This window comes from Protomyctophum bolini (assembly GCF_963924005.1).
Source record: "Protomyctophum bolini genome assembly, chromosome: 16".
Taxonomy (NCBI): domain Eukaryota; kingdom Metazoa; phylum Chordata; class Actinopteri; order Myctophiformes; family Myctophidae; genus Protomyctophum; species Protomyctophum bolini.
The window spans coordinates 24,546,997-24,566,306 of NC_137877.1; the positions used below are offsets into that span (position 1 = coordinate 24,546,997).

General features: G+C 42.5%; 1 protein-coding gene across 7 annotated transcripts; it reads right to left on the reverse strand.

Annotated features, from left to right (window-relative positions):
- Positions 1-1,676: 1,676 nt before the first annotated feature.
- Positions 1,677-18,941, reverse strand: pknox1.1 (pbx/knotted 1 homeobox 1.1). Of its 7 annotated transcripts, none has more exons than XM_080786337.1 (11): positions 18,857-18,941; positions 16,963-17,075; positions 15,543-15,673; positions 14,482-14,653; positions 10,494-10,691; positions 9,612-9,762; positions 8,128-8,225; positions 7,805-7,933; positions 7,259-7,335; positions 4,244-4,410; positions 1,677-4,115 (listed from the first exon to the last, which is right to left on the reverse strand). In XM_080786337.1, exons 2-11 carry the CDS (start codon positions 17,014-17,016, stop codon positions 3,931-3,933), a joined length of 1,362 nt encoding a protein of 453 aa, XP_080642463.1. In that variant the 5' UTR covers positions 17,017-17,075; positions 18,857-18,941; the 3' UTR covers positions 1,677-3,930. The 7 variants fall into 7 exon arrangements, with proteins under 7 accessions (XP_080642463.1, XP_080642468.1, XP_080642466.1 ...); XM_080786342.1 differs by lacking the exon at positions 18,857-18,941 and adding an exon at positions 18,744-18,782; XM_080786340.1 differs by lacking the exon at positions 18,857-18,941 and adding an exon at positions 18,693-18,745.
- Positions 18,942-19,310: the final 369 nt, after the last annotated feature.

Genomic DNA, 19,310 nt, shown 5'->3' on the forward strand with positions numbered 1-19,310 from the left:
TTGAAATTTTGAAAAAAAAAGTTAGCCTCGTTTCTTATCATTTTGGACCGTGGGCTATAGCCCATATCGTACGGCATACTATAGAGCGCCGTTTTTCATCATTTTTGAGGATTTGAAAAAAATGACGAAATGACAAAAACGATGGGTTATAGCCCATGTTTTTTGAAATTTTGAAAAAAAAAGTTAGCCTCGTTTCTCATCATTTTGGACCGTGGGCTATAGCCCATATCGTACGGCATACTATAGCGCGCCGTCTTTCATTATTTTTGAGGATTTGAAAAAAATGACGAAATGACAAAAACGATGGGTTATAGCCCATGTTTTTTGAAATTTTGAAAAAAAAAGTTAGCCTCGTTTCTCATCATTTTGGACCGTGGGCTATAGCCCATATCGTACGGCATACTATAGAGCGCCGTTTTTCATCATTTTTGAGGATTTGAAAAAAATGACGAAATGACAAAAACGATGGGTTATAGCCCATGTTTTTTGAAATGTTGAAAAAAAAAGTTAGCCTCGTTTCTCATCATTTTGGACCGTGGGCTATAGCCCATATCGTACGGCATACTATAGCGCGCCGTTTTTCATCATTTTTGAGGATTTGAAAAAAATTACGAAATGACAAAAACGATGGGTTATAGCCCATGTTTTTTGAAATTTTGAAAAAAAAAAGTTAGCCTCGTTTCTCATCATTTTGGACCGTGGGCTATAGCCCATATCGTACGGCATACTATAGCGCGCCGTTTTTCATCATTTTTGAGGATTTGAAAAAAATGACGAAATGACAAAAACGATGGGTTATAGCCCATGCGGAAATTGCGGAAATTGCAAATTGCGGAAATTGCGGAAATTGCAAAGTGCGGAAATAGGAAATTGCGGAAATTGCGGAAATTGCAAATTGCGGAAATTGCAAAATGCGGAAATAGAAAATTGCGGAAATTGCGGTAATTGCAAAAATGATGTGGAACGGCGTGTTATAGCATGCCGTGTCGTGTTTTAAATCCTCAACAATGATGAAGACAATAGCGATGACCTCTGAGACCATGGACCAATGAACCATATAAATACAACAAATTGAGCAGGGCACTGTGTGAGTGTTGGACATCCTGTTTGAGTTTTGCGTTATTTTGGTGCAAAACTCTTCAATGTGTATATATTCAGAGTAAATGGCTACACACACAATTTGAAGCTAGTGGGCAGTCTATCTTCTACAAGCATTAATCTGTGACGGTTGAAAAATATACACAACAGATTAAATACCTGATACGTTGGTACCTAATGCCTCTTTTAAAGTTGTCAATTTCTTTATCTTTCAGAGAGAAGAGGCAAGACAAATGAATACATTCTGATTTTATACGACATTATGTTGTACTGTAAATGTGTAATCTACATTTTATTGTAAATTATGTGTAATAAGAGTCTAATAATTCCAGGCAGTGGATACAGGATATTGAATATGGACAGTGAAAACAGACGTTCATTGGGTGGGTTAGTGAGCCAGCGAGTACAAGTCAGCAGAGGACAAGTTTCAACATTTTGAAGAGGAAAACCCCTACCAGTCCTGCACAAACTCCTACCAGCAAATAAATACACTACAGGGCTTAAGGCAGTGAGCCTTGAGTCAGTCAAATTCATATGCAGAGCAGACAAAGCACAATGATGAGACCGAGGACAATGGCGACAGGTTAGGCATTGTTTATTCCAAAATAGAAAGCTCTAAGGCAAAACAGACAAAAGAAAAACAAAAGTGAACAACGGTTCATAAAAAGCGAGACAGGAGATGCCGAAAGAAACGGAGAGCACAGCTGAGGCCCAAAACCCACAGTCACAGCAGCTTCAGTCCACTGTGGGCAGGGGGTCAGGTTTTGAAATCATGTCCTTAAAAAAACACATTCAGGTTTGAAGTTTACAAAGACGAGAGGGATTCAATGAGAATATACAGCCATCGACAGACAACCGATGTACATCATTGTTACAGGTCTCCCAACAAGAGGCACCCCAAACTTGTGCGGTAATATCATCAACAAAGTGTTAAAGTAGACACTGAAAATCCTAAGCAGACAAACTGTGGCCACAGGGCTCATCCCAAAGGGGGAGTCGATATATCGTATGCAGCGTGCACGATCAACGCTCCAACTGCTCTCTGTCCGTTTTCAACATCATAGTACTGTATGTACGTGTACATAAAATAAAAGATAAATGCGTGCAAAATAAGTCTCTGTCGTTCCTTCCTCTGATTGAATTTTTATCTGATAAATGTGGATACTGCCTATCGAGTACCAGGGTTTCTCCTAGGACGCGCCCTCCCCCTCTCGTGTGATTGTGTTATAAGCATAGTGTTCTGGGTTGTGCATTTTGAAAAAGAGTGATGTCTCGGACGCTGCCATCATGAAATTATTTCAGAAACATGACACGTTGAATACACAACGTGGAAAAACTTTTGTCTTTAGAAAAAGAAAGCAACTCGAGAGTTACTATGCGAGAAGACTAGGTTTTTCTCTGCACATTGATGAATATCTTTAATAAGCCTTGATGAACCAAGACAAAATTAATGTCCTGCAGTTTAGTGTCTTTACTAAGGGTTAGGCTTGTCTTTCTGTGCTTCGTGGCTAGATTTCTTTACAAAAGAACATCGGTAAGGCCTTCTTTTTTCTTTTAGTATCGCAAGTTAATAACCAATTTACACAGCAAATTTGTCATTGGCATTCAATCCCCAACTCTCCATTATTATTATTTTTTTCTAAAAAACTTCAAGAAACCCTGGAAAACAGGGTTGCTAGCTTTAATAACGAATCTGTACATAAATATTCCTTACAAAACAAGAGAAGACAAACAAACAAACAAAAAAAAACACTCATTACTTTTCACGTTTTTGTTTATAAAAATAAGCATCTCTCCTTTTTTTTCCCTCTTCCTCTCCTCTGAAGCTCTCAGCTCTGTGAGGGAGCCATGGAGTCTTGTAGTAATAAGAGTGCACACGTCTACTCAAAACACAAGCATGCAAAAAAAGTGAGGAGAGAAACCCTTATAGATTACAACTTGAAAAAGTGTTGGCATCCAAGACAGAGTTTAAACGGGAGAGGGGGAGAGAGGAGGGAGTGGGGGCATGAGAGACTAGAAGAGAAAATCATTCAACATTTATTAACGGAGCATATTACAAACTTGCTTCGGGTGTTTTTTTAAAACACGTCTTTTTTATATATCTTTTTTTCATTATTATTATTATTTTTGTTTAAGTGTTTTTGGCTTCCGTTATCTGCTTATGTCTTTTGGAGCTTTTACAATATGATACAAAAAAAAGTGCACTCGCCTATTTTGACTATTTAATAATAAACATAAAAAAAGGTTTCTGAAATGAAACTCCTGATAATACATACACACACGCACGCACGCACGCACGCACACACAAAACATCAGCGAAAAATCTCAGCGAATAGGAGGACGGGAAATGCTCCTGTGACTATGTCCTGTTTCTCTTGTGCTCTGTATTACCCTACTGTCCGTCCGTCTGTAACAGGGTTCAGCGTGACTGTGCCAGTGAGAGATTGTAAGCATGGCGGCCCATTTATGCACGTCTATAGAGAGTGAGAGTGTGTGTGTGTGTGTGTGTGTGTGTGTGTGTGTGTCTTGGAAAAGACTTATGTGGTTTGACGCGTGTGTACGTTAAGTGTATGCAGTTTGTGTGTGTATACATTTATAGACCTATACACAACCGTGTCTGTGTGGTGTTTTCATATATACACCTCTTCCCAGATGCTTGAGTCTGTGTGTGTGTGTCTCTCATGTGTCGTTTCAGTCCGTCTGTAATGCACATGTGGTGACATGTATAACTCTATACATCACCTCTTTATGTGCGTGTGCTCTATTCATACACGTGAACTCTCAGTCCATGTCTGTCTGTGTGAATGTGTGTGTGCACGTGCGCTTTGTCCTCTACTGCAAAGAGTCGCTGTTGTCCAGGCCCAGCCCGGCCATGTCCGCGTCGTCATCGTCGTCGTCCATGCTGTCCCCCGACTCGTCCTCACTGTGTCCGCCGATCATCACCTGCTGCACCGCCAACGTAGCACCGTCAGACGACAGGCTCTGCAGGCCTTCCATGCTCATGGTCACCATGGTACCTGGGGAGCAGAGCATGGAAGGAGAGCATGGATTAGATAAAGCAAAAATAAAATCTCACAACTGAAACAATATGTAATTTGTGAAACAGTGTGAACACTAGCGCTGTGCGTCCTACACACTGGCGTACCGTCTGGCATGGTAACTTGTTGCTGGGTGACCCCTCCGGCAGCGATGGAGTCAGGCCAGAAGCGCTGAAGTGGCCGGTTCTGTGGCGTCTTCTTCTTGGTTTTGGGCGTCTCCGAAGAGCTGGCATCCAGCATGGGTTGCAGGATCCGCCTCCTGGCGTTTATGAACCTGGAGACGGGAGGGTGCATGGAATAAAGCAAAATTAAATCTCAAGACTGAAAATATAATTATGTTTTAGGCCGACCATCTGAAGAATGAGGCATTACGGTTGCTTCTATAATAATAATAATAATAAACTATATTTATATAGCACCTTTCATGTCATAAAATGCAGTTCAAAGTGCTAAAAAGAGATAAAAACACAAAGGTAAAGTAGCATTAGAGCAAGCAAAAACACAGTAACATTAAGACGATAAAAAACAAATAGCAAAGAGCACAGAGACGGCAGCAAATTTACATGACAGGCAGTTGTTGGTACCTGCAGGGCATTTCTGCCTGACGCACCTCCGACGGTGCCTAAAGTGTCATAGTATGACATTCATGTTTCTGGAAGATGCTTCTAAATTTGTATTCTATTGCTAGTTTGATCACTTCAAATGCTCTTTCATCTTTTTGGATTCCGACCTCTCCTTGGACGGTCACGTAACAAAAGTTGTCCAGTCTTCATTGTTTCACCTTAGAAACATAGCAAAAATCAAACCCTTTCTCTCCCGCCCTGACCTCACTGAAGTTATCCACGCTTTCATTTACTCTCGTGTAGACTACTGTAATTCCCTATACTCCTGCCTCTCTAAAAAATCCATCAACCGGTTACAACTCATTCAAAATGCTGCAGCTCGCCTCCTAACAGGCTCCAGAAAATACCATCACATCACCCCTATCCTGGCCACCCTACATTGGCTGCCTGTCTCATACAGAATCAATTTCAAAATACTTTTATTCACCTTCAAAGCTAGATCCGGACTCGCTCCTTCCTACATATCTGACCTACTAGATCCGGACTCGCTCCTTCCTACATATCTGACCTACTAGATCCGGACTCGCTCCTTCCTACATATCTGACCTACTAGATCCGGACTCGCTCCTTCCTACATATCTGACCTACTAGATCCGGACTCGCTCCTTCCTACATATCTGACCTACTAGATCCGGACTCGCTCCTTCCTACATATCTGACCTACTAGATCCGGACTCGCTCCTTCCTACATATCTGACCTACTATATCCGGACTCGCTCCTTCCTACATATCTGACCTACTCGTCCCCTACGAGCCAGCCCGTCACCTACGTTCATCCGGCACGGCCCTTCTATCAAAAAGATCAGGCTGCAAAAAAACTGTAGGCAACTGGGCATTCGCTATCCGTGCACCGACTCTCTGGAATGCCTTGCCCCTAGAGATCAGGCTAGCCGAGTCTGTGCCGCGTTTTAAATCACTCCTTAACACATTTTGTACATAATACGTCCTGAAACGTCATAAGGATTGGAACCGAGAGTTGCCTTAGACGTCTGTGGACGTCCTAGCGACGTCCAAACGACGCGGGGCGAGATAATAATATTCAGAATAATTACTTCTTTTTTTTTTGGCATTTCGCTTTTCGCTTGCCGTATGCTAACGCTCTGTGAAACTATTAGCTTGTCATTGACTCCCATGTTAGCGCGGCGGAAAGAATGACTCGTATCTCCTCATCCAGGGCGCTCTCCGTGGTGATGAATGGATCGATATGCTGGCGCTGCGTTTCTGCTCCTCATCCGTCTCTCCCGCAAAATATGAACTCTTTTTGTAGCGTATATAAATATATTAAGATGATCGGAGATTGTGATGGCACTTTGTCAGTCAACTTTTTTAAGAAAGTATTTCCGGTTCATGGCTTTCAAAATGGAAGCGATCACTACTCTGGCGATTACTCCGGCGCAAGCAGCGCCTTTATTTTGATGCAGTTCCGGTACTAAATGTGTTAAGACTCATTTTTACAAAGCTGCATTCAACCCCCTACCCATGTGATTTTTTATTGAATTATTCTGTTATTGTTGTGATTTTGTGTATTATTGACAATGTATTTTATTCTATTGTGTGCCTCCTTGCTATGTCTTTATATATGTCTCTCTGTTAAAGCACTTTGTGACTCGTTCTTAAAAGGTGCTACTCAAAAAAAGCTTTATTATTATTATTATTAAAATAACTAGGCTAATGACCAAAAATAGCAGATCTACAAGCTCACAACAAGCCTCGCTGCGACTTGTTGTGAGCTTGTAATCTGCTATTTTCTGCATAAGACTTCAGGCTACTGAGAACTTGGTCAGTCCGTTGCTCTCCCCAGGTTGGCAGAGGGAGTGTAGTGCCCAGGATTACATTAGATAATTGACACTGGGTGAAAAAATGGGGTTACAAAATCGTGTTAAAAAAGGACTCAATGCAACCACGAGAGGCTTTTTAAAAGCCTTTTCCAAATAATGCAATAATATTCAGCAAGCATTTGGTGTCAAAGCTATTACCGGTGATATAGTTGATACCCAATTCGTTCAATCCATTTGGTTACATCTGTACACTCCCAGAGTTACATTAATAATCTTTACAGTGTAGACTGGGGTCCCAGAGATTTTATCAAATTGGATTGGTCTAATGCAGTGGTTCCCAATTTGTCAGGTCGAGACCTAAAAGAGAGATTAAACATTTGCCCGGGACCCAAACTAGTGAAAATGGCAGCTCTACAAGCGCACAATGGGTCTTGTAGATCAGCTATTTTCACTACTTCTTAATTATTATCTTTTTATTTATGGGATTTCATTTGTTTGAAATATGTCATTTCTTTAAATGTAGTAAAATAAAAAAATTTTACTCAAGTCATGACCGATAGAAATTGGTCCATGACCCACAAATGGGTCCTGACCCACTGTTGGGGAACAGTGGTCTAATCCATATCAAACTTAAAAAGTTTAGAATCACTGTATTAACTGACCAGCAGGGGGAGCATATTATGTTTCTAATGATTATTTAGGTGGAACTTCATTAACTCACCAGTTATTAACTTGTAGGAGGGTCAGGTTCGTCTGGGTGGCGATCTGTTTCTTCTCATCCTCTGTCGGATATGGATGCTGTGGAAAACAAACACAAGTTTCACTTTGGCCCAACGTGAAAGCTCAGCATATCTAATGACTTAATTATTACATTGTAATGATGGAATAATAAGTGCTGTTTATATTATACTGTACTGTATGTTTATGACCTTGTAGTTTATTCAGCTACGCTAACGAATATAGTTCCTTCAAGATGCCATCAACTGTTGCTAAGAATCATATAAATGGTCATACCTGACTGAGAAATACCAGGCTAACATATATTACCGGTAGCTGGTTTGTTAGGGCGTTGGCATGGTCTTTAGTTATACAATTGCTAGAACTGTTGTACTATCAACAGTTCTAGGAATTGCCCCAGTGGGATACTGTCCATGGTGAATTAGTTCACCAATTAGATCCTCCACCTTGGCTGAAGTCTGCAGTACAGACCTGCATACATAAACAGTTATATACTGTGTAGAATGGAGGATACTTGTCCCGCACTCACCCCGATGTGCTGGAAAAGCCACGAGCGCATGACGTTGGTGGCCTGCTTGGGGAGGACGCCACGCTTGTTCTTAGACGAGCTGTCGTCGTGATTGAAGAGGTTCAGATCCTGGTGGAACTGCAGTTGTAGCTGAGACACACAGACATAAAAGGCTCCATCATTAATTTGTTTGCCAAATTAATTTAAAACCTTAAATGTGATTGCCAACATTAATTGACACTTCAATTTATTTTCCAACTTCATTTTCAACCCATCACATCAAGATTCGGTATACCACTGTCCAGAGGCACAGCTACTGTAGAAGAGGTATTAGGATGTGCTACCTGATTGTTCTGGACGCGTATAGTCCCAGGAGAAATGGCCTGTGTCACCACCTGGCCTTGTGGAGTGACTACTGTAACAGGCTGGTATACTGTTCCCCCTGGAATGCACACGTGCGCGCACACACACACACACACACACACACACACACACACACACACACACACACACACACACACTTAGTCAACTAGTCCTCTGAGAGCAGACTACAGGAAACGGACAAAAGTGTTTCTCATTAATTTGTCTTGATTCATTAATAACTGAGCAGCGTGGCTCAGTGTCAGAGGACCTCAGCGTCTTTGACCTTCGACCATTTCAGATAATGAGTTACAAATCTTATGTATGAACTAATACATTTCATGGCCTTGTGTTGCGTATTGATCGAGTCATTGTAGACATTTATTTTAACAATAGCTCCACACTACTACAGCAAGGCTCACATTCAAGTTTCTCATAGAAACACTTTCTGTGAAGCTAATGCTAATTCACCTGTGTATATAGAACATAATTGTAGATCGATAAACAAGAGATATTGAAGCATCAAATCACACACGACACCACCCATCTCAGTAAGTTTCTTTCCAGAGGCAGTCAGGCTGCTCAACATCTGACACACCCATAATGCATCACACATTGTTGTTATAATATGTAATGTCATCTTTATCCTGTACTGTATATTATGTGTGTATATAATACATAATTATCTATGCATTATGTACACAATATATGTAGGTCTGTAGTGTTTGTTGATTTTGGAATTGTGTGTCCTTTGTGTCATGTTGTGTTTAGGCAGAGAGACATTGCGTCCCAGAAAGCCAAATGACATTATAATGACGTCCTCCGGTGACGTTCAGGAGATCAGGAATAGTATAGGCCAGATCCCAGATCTTTACGTCATTTCCATTTCCATTTACCAGTTGAAATAATATTGATCGATTGATGTATTTATTAACAAATTGGAGAATTACAGTACATTTCAAGCACAACTCAATACAAAACTGTTAACTGTGGACGACACCATAAAGCATTACACTTGTTTACAATAGGGTCCACCATGTTCAATACTTCATAACATTTAGAGACGTACAAATATACACTTCTGGCCCAGAATATAGCTTATTCTGGGCCAGATCTGACTAGTTATGATATAAGTTGATCTGGCCTCGATTGGACTCTCTCTGGACATCCGTCTTATTGGGCAGAATTTATGTTGGTTGAAATCAGGTGATATCCTGGGTCAGATCTGACTAGACTTGATCTGGCCCCAATCTAAATCACTAATTTGTCCATGTCCTGAACGTGCTTGCTGCTATAATAACATAATTTTGACAATATACATGACAATAAAGTTGAACTTGAGGGTATAGAAAACATCGTATGTAACACAAAAATAGCTCTGTGTCTGTCTGTGTGTGTGTGTGTGTGTGTGTGTGTGTGTGTGTGTGTGTGTGTGTGTGTGTGTGTGTGTGTGTGTGTGCAGGGGTACCTGAGGAAGAGGTTGTATGCCAATCTGACATGCCTGCTACCATTTGGGTGGGGTTGACCGTTGTAACGGTAACATTGCCCTGTTGCAGGGCAGATGCTGGCACCATGATCTGACCCTGCGGACTGATGGTTCCTGTGAAGGAATTGGTGGTCTGCCCACACGCACACACACAGATTACTAGACCGCCCATTGACTACAATTAATTATTGCTGCTTGTAATATTTTGTCTCTCTGGGTTAGTGTCTGCTAAATGTGATTGTATCCCATTCATCAGTGGTTCCAGGGGGTGCCCTAATAACCCATTCAATGCACAGAAGCAACTCATGTCCAGTTTACTAAATATAGACTACACAATTTAGGCATTTAGCAGACACACTTTATCCAGAGTGATTTACAGTAAGCAAAAACAACACATGGTAATACATCAAATACATAGAAAGTCATCAAGAATCAGTTTAGCCTCTGCATACGCCTGTAAGGTGGTCGAGGCTAGTGCAAGTGCTACGGGCCAAGATGGAGTCTGATGAGGTGAATTCTCGCCTCTGTTGGCTATTACCGCCACGCAATGCCCCCAATTTCTTTATTCATCTCCAAAAACATGATTGTTTTCACCTCATTGTGAGGGCTATTTCAATGGGATGAGTTTTTTGGATGGTGTCCAGCGCGGGATCCGTAGTTGAACGATGACATCACAAACAGCGAGGCGATGGGTTGCTTGATGACGATCGAGGCCATAACTGGTAAATATTATTTTTCAACATTACACTAAACTAAGGGGTCATCCGATAGCGTCCTAGGCGATATTTAATCATATTTAATAGTCGTCCGATAGCGTCTTAGGTCCGGAAGGAGTTAAGCAGTTAAACACTTCTATACACACACCTGCGTTTTGATGGGTGAGAAGGTCGGTCCCTGTCCGACTGGAGAATAGGGGCTACCTGGGTCTCCACTCAGCAGCGTCTCGCTGTTCATCTTGGTCTTGAGACAGGCGATGTAGCGGCTACAGAAGTCCTTGCACAGGTCACTCACCTTCTCCAGCTCCAACAGGTGGATACGCAGCACCTGGATGGCCTTCACCATCTGGGGTTACAAAGGTTGAGAGGCTTAGTTAAGATCCACAAAGTGCATGCAAGTGAGTGAGTGTGAGTTTGTTAGGGGTGCCTAGAACATTTTTTTTTTAAATGAAAGAGATATAATTCTCAAATCAATCGGGCCTATAACCACTGGTACCTAAGGTTGCCTTTAGGCACCAGTTTACCCCATTTGAAAATAGCCAATTTACAAGCTCACGATGCGATGCATTGTGAGCTTGTAGATCTGCTATTTTCAATAAGAATCTTGGAAAAAAGTGACAAATGTGAAATATTTCTGAAACGTTTTAACAACACAAATCTAGCATGGGGGTGCCTGGCACAAAATATTTTTAAATAGGGTCCTTATTTGACATGCCCCAATGCGTAAAACATGCTGGCGAGTCGTAAGCCTTGTGTGTGTATGCTGGATAACGTAATAATAATATGGATAACGCATATGATGGTGGTGTTATGGCCCAATTATGGCATAATGCCTGAACTTAAGACGTGCATTATAGAGCCCGTCTCCAAGATCCTGGTGAAAGATGACGAAAAACCTTATACTTCATTCAAAAGAGTTAATTCGCCAGTACAGAAAAACTAACATGTTATAGTCAATGCCAAGCCCAGGCAAACAAGGCTCCAGACCTCCCAAAACAAACTGGTCAGGCTCCTACTTGGCCTCACCCCCCGAACCCACCTCACCCCTGCCCACTTTGACAGGCTGGGATGGCTTAGGGTCGACGACAGAGTACAGCATCTTGCAATGGGTCTGGTCCACAAGATTAGATACACCACCAAGATACCCATGTACCTGTCTAAATACTTCCTTAATGTAAACGAAGTCCACACCCACAACACCAGAGGGAGTGCAACAAACCATGTACAACCCAGATTCGGCACAAACAAGGGACTAAATTCTTTTCGCTCCTATGCGACCAAAATGTGGAACGCCCTACCAACAGTCATTAAGACATGTGAATCCCTTGGCTCCTTCAAAACTGCTCTCAAAGGGCACCTACGGATGGCTGCAATTCGAAACTGGCCTCTGTAAAAGCTGAATTTGTATCTGGATTGTACTATGTTTTTGTATGGACGTGGTGTTGGGTGCCTGCACATATGCACACATGGCATCAACGCATGGTGTTGTGTGCAGGCGCCCTACACTCTGTCTTTGTACTATGGATTGTACTATGTTTTTGTATGGACGTGGTGTTGGGTGCCTGCACATATGCACACATGGCATCAACGCATGGTGTTGTGTGCAGGCGCCCTACACTCTGTCTTTCGTTTTCTTTTCTTTTATCCCCCTGTTCCCCTCACTGTATATATACTTTTTTTCCCTTTTCGCTTCCTATATGATGAATTCCTGTTCTGTTCTTTAACTACATAGAAGTGTCTATTTGTTTGTCTCTAAATGTTTTGATGAATTGAACAATGTGGACCCTGTTGTAAACAAGTGTAAGGCTTAATTGGGTCGTCCACTCACAGTTAACAGTCTTTGTATTGAGTTTGTGCTTGAAATGTACTGTAATTCTGCAAACTGTTAATAAAGATTTCAATCAATCAATCAATCAAAACCAGATAGCTAGATAACACCTGTAACTAGAAAAAGTGCCCTTCTGGGCACAGGTCTCCACCAGGAGGATAGGAGTGTGTGTGATGTTTGGCAAAATGTTTGGGAGTAATATAAACATTTTGTTGAGGAAATGCAGAGCCAGATCATCATCTCTGAGGATAGAATTCTGGATGAGCAGGACATGTGCGGCATTTTGTACAAAACGGGCTACTCCTGAAAACTTTGGAAGGCAATCTTAGCTAATCGGTGTAAATGGTGCATTTATATAGCATTTATATAGGCGCTTTACATAGATTGTGCATTACATTCACCCATTCACACACACATTCATACACTGAGGGCGACGGAAACCATGCAAGGCACCAACCAGCAGGAGCAATCAGGGGTTCAGTGTAGAATCTGAGTCATCACATGACTACAGAGATCATTTGTACCGATTTGCGTGAGATTCAGATGAAATCTGTGCGACTAACATAAACAATGTGTTTTGCAGAAATCGGCCTCATGGTGGCGCTATAACCGGCAGATGTAGAGGGATGCAGGGAAAATGTTTTTCCATGGCCTCTAGGGAGTGCCATACATAAGTTGTATACAGATCGATGCAGTTATAGGTAAAACAGGGATTGGTTTGTTATAGCACCACCGTGAGGCTGATTTGGGAAAAAGAATAGTGGCATGTAGTCCTGGGCCTAGTGGAAATGTGTGTGTAGAATTTCATGGAAATTGGACAGCGTTTGTGATTTGTGGCATTTTGTTTGAAACGGACCAATCATGTGAGCTTTGGAAGCCAATCTTAACCAATCAGGATGGAAGATGGGAAATTGTGCAGATCCGTGTTGATCACAGACTATGGAGATAGTGTATACCGAATTGTGTGATGTATGGATACAATCTGTACGAGTTATCTACAGAAATGTGTTTTGCCTAAATCGGCCTCATGGTGGCGCTATAACAGGCCGTTATATTTGGGGCAGAGGTTCGTCGTTGGCATCCAGGGAGTGTGTGTGCAGTTTGGCATGGATCGGGCCAACGGTGCCGGAGATTAGCTGATAACGGACGGACGGAAGGACGGACGGACGGACACACGGACGGAGTGAAAAACCTACTCTCTCCCCATGTCTTCGGATAACTAACGTTTAAGTGTAGTAAGTGTAGTTGGGGACTGGGGTTCACATCTAATCTGTGCTTAGGCATTATTTACAGTAACATAATAGCAATATTTGTCCTATTTTTTGTATCAATGATACATAGTAAAATACAGTGTTCATAAAAGGAGCATAAAGGAGCATTCAATGATTTGGGTGATGTGGAAAACCCCCCAGTCCGCCCCGGTAACAAGATGTGCACATGCACGCACTACAGTGGGGGGGACACGCGACAGGCCAACAGCACACACACCAAGGCCCGCCCCCGCTCAATCATGATTGGTGGAAGGCCCCTCTCTATACTGATTGGATGAAGGCTGTGCCACCTAGCCAAAAACGAAACATAAGGTTTTTTGACCCCCAGGGGTTAACTGGGGACAGGGAGGAACTCCTTATATGGTCGGCGCACTCTATAGTAGGGAGGATTATCACAACAACACAACAAAACAAAACAAGGAGTGATATTTGAATTAAGTGAAATCACTGAATATACCTTAACCTTTAACTGTTAAAATCTTCAGATTGACAAAGGTCAATTGCTATGTGTGTGTGTGTGTGTGTGTGTGTGTGTGTGTGTGTGTGTGTGTGTGTGTGTGTGACGGACAGGAAAGAGGGAGAGAGAGAAGGGGAGAGACATGCAGCAAAGGTCGTCATGAACGGGACTCGTACACGCGCCGTGCTGTCAGGCCAGAGCCTGTATGTGGCATGCGCCTGGACCACTAGGCCAGCGGGCGCCCTAGTTGTATTGCTTTGTGAAATACCTCATGAGTCATGACTTTGTCTGGTTTTGTGAAATACAGTAAGACAAAAACTATTTTAGAGTCATCATCTTCCTTGCGGCTGTCAGCCCAGAGGGGTCAACAATAACATCACAGAAAGGAATGAGGTCTTTTCATCAGAAATCAATGAGTTTCAAGATAAAACCATCAGTCAAAGGGCCTACTCCTACTTTCAACTTGGTGTCCCTATTTTGGGCATGTCAATATAAGTGAAACCCTTTGTAAACCTGTAGATCGGCTAGCCATTCATTGTATTACGAAATATCCATGTCATAACATTAACCAGTGTCTTACCAGGTTGTCAAGGTCAGGGTCCTCGCTGAAGAATGCTTTGCCCTCTTTTTCTTGACTGCGGACAAAGTTCTCGATGTCAACATCGAAGCTGGCCGACGTGATGCAGTCGGAGCTCTGCGTCGACTGTTCACATTTCTCAAACAGCAGGGCCAACAGGGGGAACAGTGGATGCCTGAAAATGACACACACACACGCACACGTTTGTGTTTATACTGTTCTGAGAGATTCCCATTGACAACATTCATCCCATAATGAACAATGAACAATTATGGACCATGTTTTAAAGTTTTTTTTAAAGGTACTTGGTAAAAACAATATTGTGATATTTGATTTTGTCTATCACCCAGCCCCAATAACAATATTGGACAGACAACCTGTGTTTCCCAAAAGCTAAACCCCACATTGCATCTATATCTCCATGTAAAAACTCTCATGCCCAACAACCACCTGATTATCATATGGAAGGAGAGATCACACAGACAAGAATCCTCCTTAATGTCAGGAGTAAAAAGCATGTGAGGCTCTATGGTGAAAGAGATTCTCAGTTCTTAGCTGAATTATCTGAAAAGACTGGCCTTAAGGCAGGAGAGAGTCTGGACCACCGAGGGCTACAGGGAAGATGGGGGACATTTTTTGGAGGCTGGTGTCGAACTCCAAAAATAGTTCATAACGTGTCTCATTGTTACGCGTTGTTGGCTATGTATTTTTGGAGTATAAATTAAGCATTGGGGAAGCTGAAATAAAGGTCTGAAATGCATCATGATACAGTACATCTTTCTTAAGGACAAGGAGGCATCAGGATTGAAAAGAAAAACCTTTGGGCAAAATCTAACAGATATATAGGAAATACAGGGTTACAGTAATAAAGATCTATTGGAATGTTTCTGTGACGATTGCCTGATATATAAGAAAAACAATGATCAAATAAAGCCTTGCTTCTTGATTATTCACTTATAAGTCGGCTATTGGTACTAAACGTCAGTTTCGAAATATTTTCGGTTAATTACCCAGCCCAACTGTCTCCCTCTCTCTCACATGTGTTGGTAAAGTGAGGGTCATACCGGTATATAGAGGCCTTGTCTGCGTCCATGGGTGTCTGCGGCTCTGCAGGGGCCGGGCTAGGGGGCTCCACCAATGTCCCCTCAATAAACTTCTGCTCTGAATCGCTGTCTGTCTCTGCTACACCTTGCATCTGCAGGACACAACATGAGAGTGAAACAAAAATTATTATGAGATCTAAAAGAAAAAGACTAGAAATAGAGACACTCGAAGACAGTGGAGGGGGAGGGAGAAAAAGAAAGACGGATCTGAACTGAAGCCATCATGTGAAGTTCCTGAGTCGCTGGAGGGCAAAGATTAAAATGCTGCGCTTACTATGAAGACAAAACCTCTAGAGAATTCATGACCAGAAACCATTTAAGCCATATGCGGCTGGCCAAAGCAGCACCAACGTTTCTCAGGTCAAGGACAGGACAGGGAGACCAGGAACCAGTAACATAGTCACTGTTGGGTGGAAACCTTGTATGTCCAAAACTTTATTATTTTATGTTATTTAGTCAAACTCAAAAGCTCTTGATTGGTTAAATATTTCTAAAACGCACAGACAGAATTTGGACCAATTTTGAAGATGTCACCATAGATTTTTTTCATAATTATTATTGAAATGGCAGATCTACACTATCATAAAACACAGTATAAAATAGGGCATACAAAACAATATAAATAGGATGAAATATGGAGATACAAGGTTTCTGCCCAACAGTGATGGTATCATGTCCCCCTGTCCTCCTGGCTGTATCATATTCAGCCACTGACGACAGGCACCGTCACACCAGGGTTCTTTGTGATGTGGCGCTTTGGCTTGTTCATTGATTAGGAGCCAAGATGCTTCTTCTTTTATCCCCTTTCACATGTTTTCACACCCTGTCTGCCTACCAGCAACCCAGGAACTCCAGCCAGGAACATAAATCCCCCTCCTCCCATGTGACTGAAGCGGACGACTTTGAATTGAGCGCAAATGCGGCTACAAATACTTGTTTGCCAAAACTGGAAAATGTCTCATCATCCACAGATGTTCCTCAGGTATCTAAATCTCTCTTGAGACACCACCAACCCAACATTTGGTCTCTGAAACAAAGATGTCTCGTAAGCAACTTACGAAAGTGTGTGCCGACACAGAAATAGGTCTCTGTATTATTTTGGTGAATCCCCACAGAATACTTAATTTGTGGCTGTTCAGCACAATATCCAACTAGGCGCATCCCCAAATAGATACTCTAAAATGATAATGATAGTATTGTCTGTTTGGCGAAACGGACAAATTTCTCTTCTTTGCGATTTGATTCACACGGCCCACCCCTACACTGTAAAGGCACGGGATTCAAGGTCAATTAAATGCACAAAGGCTGCCCTTTCGCAAAGCTGAGCAGGTCATGCAGGCCTCAAATCAGAGCCTTGGGTTAAATTCTCAGCCAGACCCACCTGCTGCTCTCCGTCTGGGTACTTGTCTATAGAAACCGACTGGGCTGCCATCATGTTCACTGCAGGGGCTGCGAACACTGGGGCATTATAGAAAGGTGGGTCAGTTGGCCAACCTACACACACACACACACACACACACACACACAGTTAAACCATTCATATTAGATATCATATAAAGCTGCAACCATAACAGGTGTTAATCATGCCTGTTCATCATGCCAAACAGCTGACGCCAACACGGCCTATGTACATTGCTTTATTGTTTGTTTTACAGGATAATGTTGTAGTGGATGAAATGTTTCATACTGCTAAAACTAAGTGCTTGATGTAGCAGTGCCCAAGATCATGTTAATGTGCAAATTGTGCATGCTGAGTGCGTAACTGAGGTTCTAGCGTCTTAGACATTAATCATTCCAAAAGTGCAAAAGTGTTGTTGTGTTGGGGGAGAGTAAAACAAACATTGATTTGCCATTTTGGAAAAGATATCAAATGTAGCTGTAGCCTAATGCATTGCTCACCTAAAAGGACTGCTGCTGGTTGACATGTGTATGCATATATTATTGTTTATAGGCATGAGCCCTGGACAAATATGAATGCTTAAAAACGTCAAATGAAAAAAAAAATATATATATATATATATATATATATATATATATATAAATCAGAGAAGGTGGTCGTGGTGTGGACATCTATATCATATTTTCTTGTTACAGCTAGGTTCGCCAGTTAAGAAAAAACACCACAAAGTTGCACATATAAAAGTCAGGCGCTTTGATTATAAGTGAGAAACACACCCACCACCACGATGGAACTTGAGCTTCACCTATATATCGTCGTACGATGGTGTTCCCCCCCCCCCCCCCCCCCCCCCCCCCCGCCCCCAAAAAAAGAACAGATCTACAATCTAATAATTGCGTTGTTACCTTGTAGATCTTTTTTTGTATTTGTTTGTTTTGTTTTGTCACCGTCGTACGACGGCGTATAAAACCAAGCTTTAGCTGTGGTGGTGGGCTAACCGCTTTAGCTTCCTTTCTGGCGGCATGAGGAAAAAAATGTTTATTATGAACGGATTGCGGCGTGATCCCCGGGCCGGACGAAGAGCGACATAGATCGGCATCATCGGCTCGACCCGTCGTGGTGGGTGGGGGGCCCGGGGTGGGAGGCTGGAGCTGAATATAACTATTCCAAAATAGCCACACACCATCGGGTCCGGGGCTAACGTTAGCAAACTGCTAAAATGTTCCCCTGTCTCTTTGCATGCTGGTACGGTGAGCGCATAGCAGCCAAAACGCAAAGCGCCATATTTAGCAAGGAAACCATTGCCAAATAAATAAATAAAAAACAAGCCCGCGCCGCTGCGGAAGGATCATAGACGCTGTGTGCGGTCTATATTATAACATAACGGTGATCCGGGCGCTTTGTTATTTCCTCCCCTCAACAAAAAACAAAACAAAAACACATGTGTAATTACATTTTAATAATGTAATGTGTATAAACTGTTAATAAGCTAGCGCTAAAAGGCTAGCCCCCCCGTTGCATGGTGAAATCCTGCCCACATCAGTCAATCAATCAAGCGGAGGACAGCTGCTCTCCCTCCCCCCTGTAGGAGTAGTGCAGCCGGGGCCTTGCTGCTAGCTGTCGCCCTCCTCCGCTTCAACACAATCCTCCTCTGCCCACAAAACGCCGACATATTTCTTTTCCTCCCCAGCAGACAGATTAGTATTCTTCACCAGCTAGAGCCCCGTGCTGCACACACTGCTTTCCCCGCCACACACACACACCCGCCACTGTGGGCTACACGTCCGCGCGTCTCGCCCTGGGCATTTTTTTGTGTGCAGCCCAGATTGTTTGATTGATAGGGAACGGAAAAAGAAGATTTTGAGTGACAGCTTACCTGAGTGCCAATCTTCGTCACACTGACAAGCGGCTGCAGCAATCGGGACCCGCAGTTGTCGCGTTGCGTCATCGCGTAAGGACACGCAGGGCATTTGGCTCATGAATATTTATAAGGTGGGAGGAGACATGACGTCCGGAGCGCCTTGTTCTCGCCCCCTTGAGTCTATATGCACCCTGCTGTGTGTATACGGCTGGCAAACCTAATCCACTGGCCTCATTTACGATTCAAAATAAAAAAAATAAAGAGAAACATTATGAATTACAAATAAACTACCATCTCTGCATTTCCTAATGCTCTTTCTTGTGCCAGTAGACAAACAAAGGACCACATCCAGATTGTTTTCTTATAAAATACTGCTTCTAGCCGGTGATAATTAGGGCACAATGTGCTGCGCAGGCTAGGCTTGGAGTCAAAATTGGAATCATTAAAATAGAACGTAGATAAACCACTT

What these genes read in the sequence shown, in the direction of transcription:
- pknox1.1 (XM_080786337.1), bottom strand. Translation starts at nt 17,016, where the DNA reads ATGATGGCAGCCCAGTCGGTTTCTATAGACAAGTACCCAGACGGAGAG. An exon ending in GGCTTTTCCAGCACATCGGG is followed by an intron (nt 7,336 to 7,804) that starts GTGAGTGCGGGA and finishes TGTTTTCCACAG; the next exon opens with CATCCATATCCGACAGAGGA. An exon ending in CTCCTACAAGTTAATAACTG is followed by an intron (nt 4,411 to 7,258) that starts GTGAGTTAATGA and finishes TCCCGTCTCCAG; the next exon opens with GTTCATAAACGCCAGGAGGC.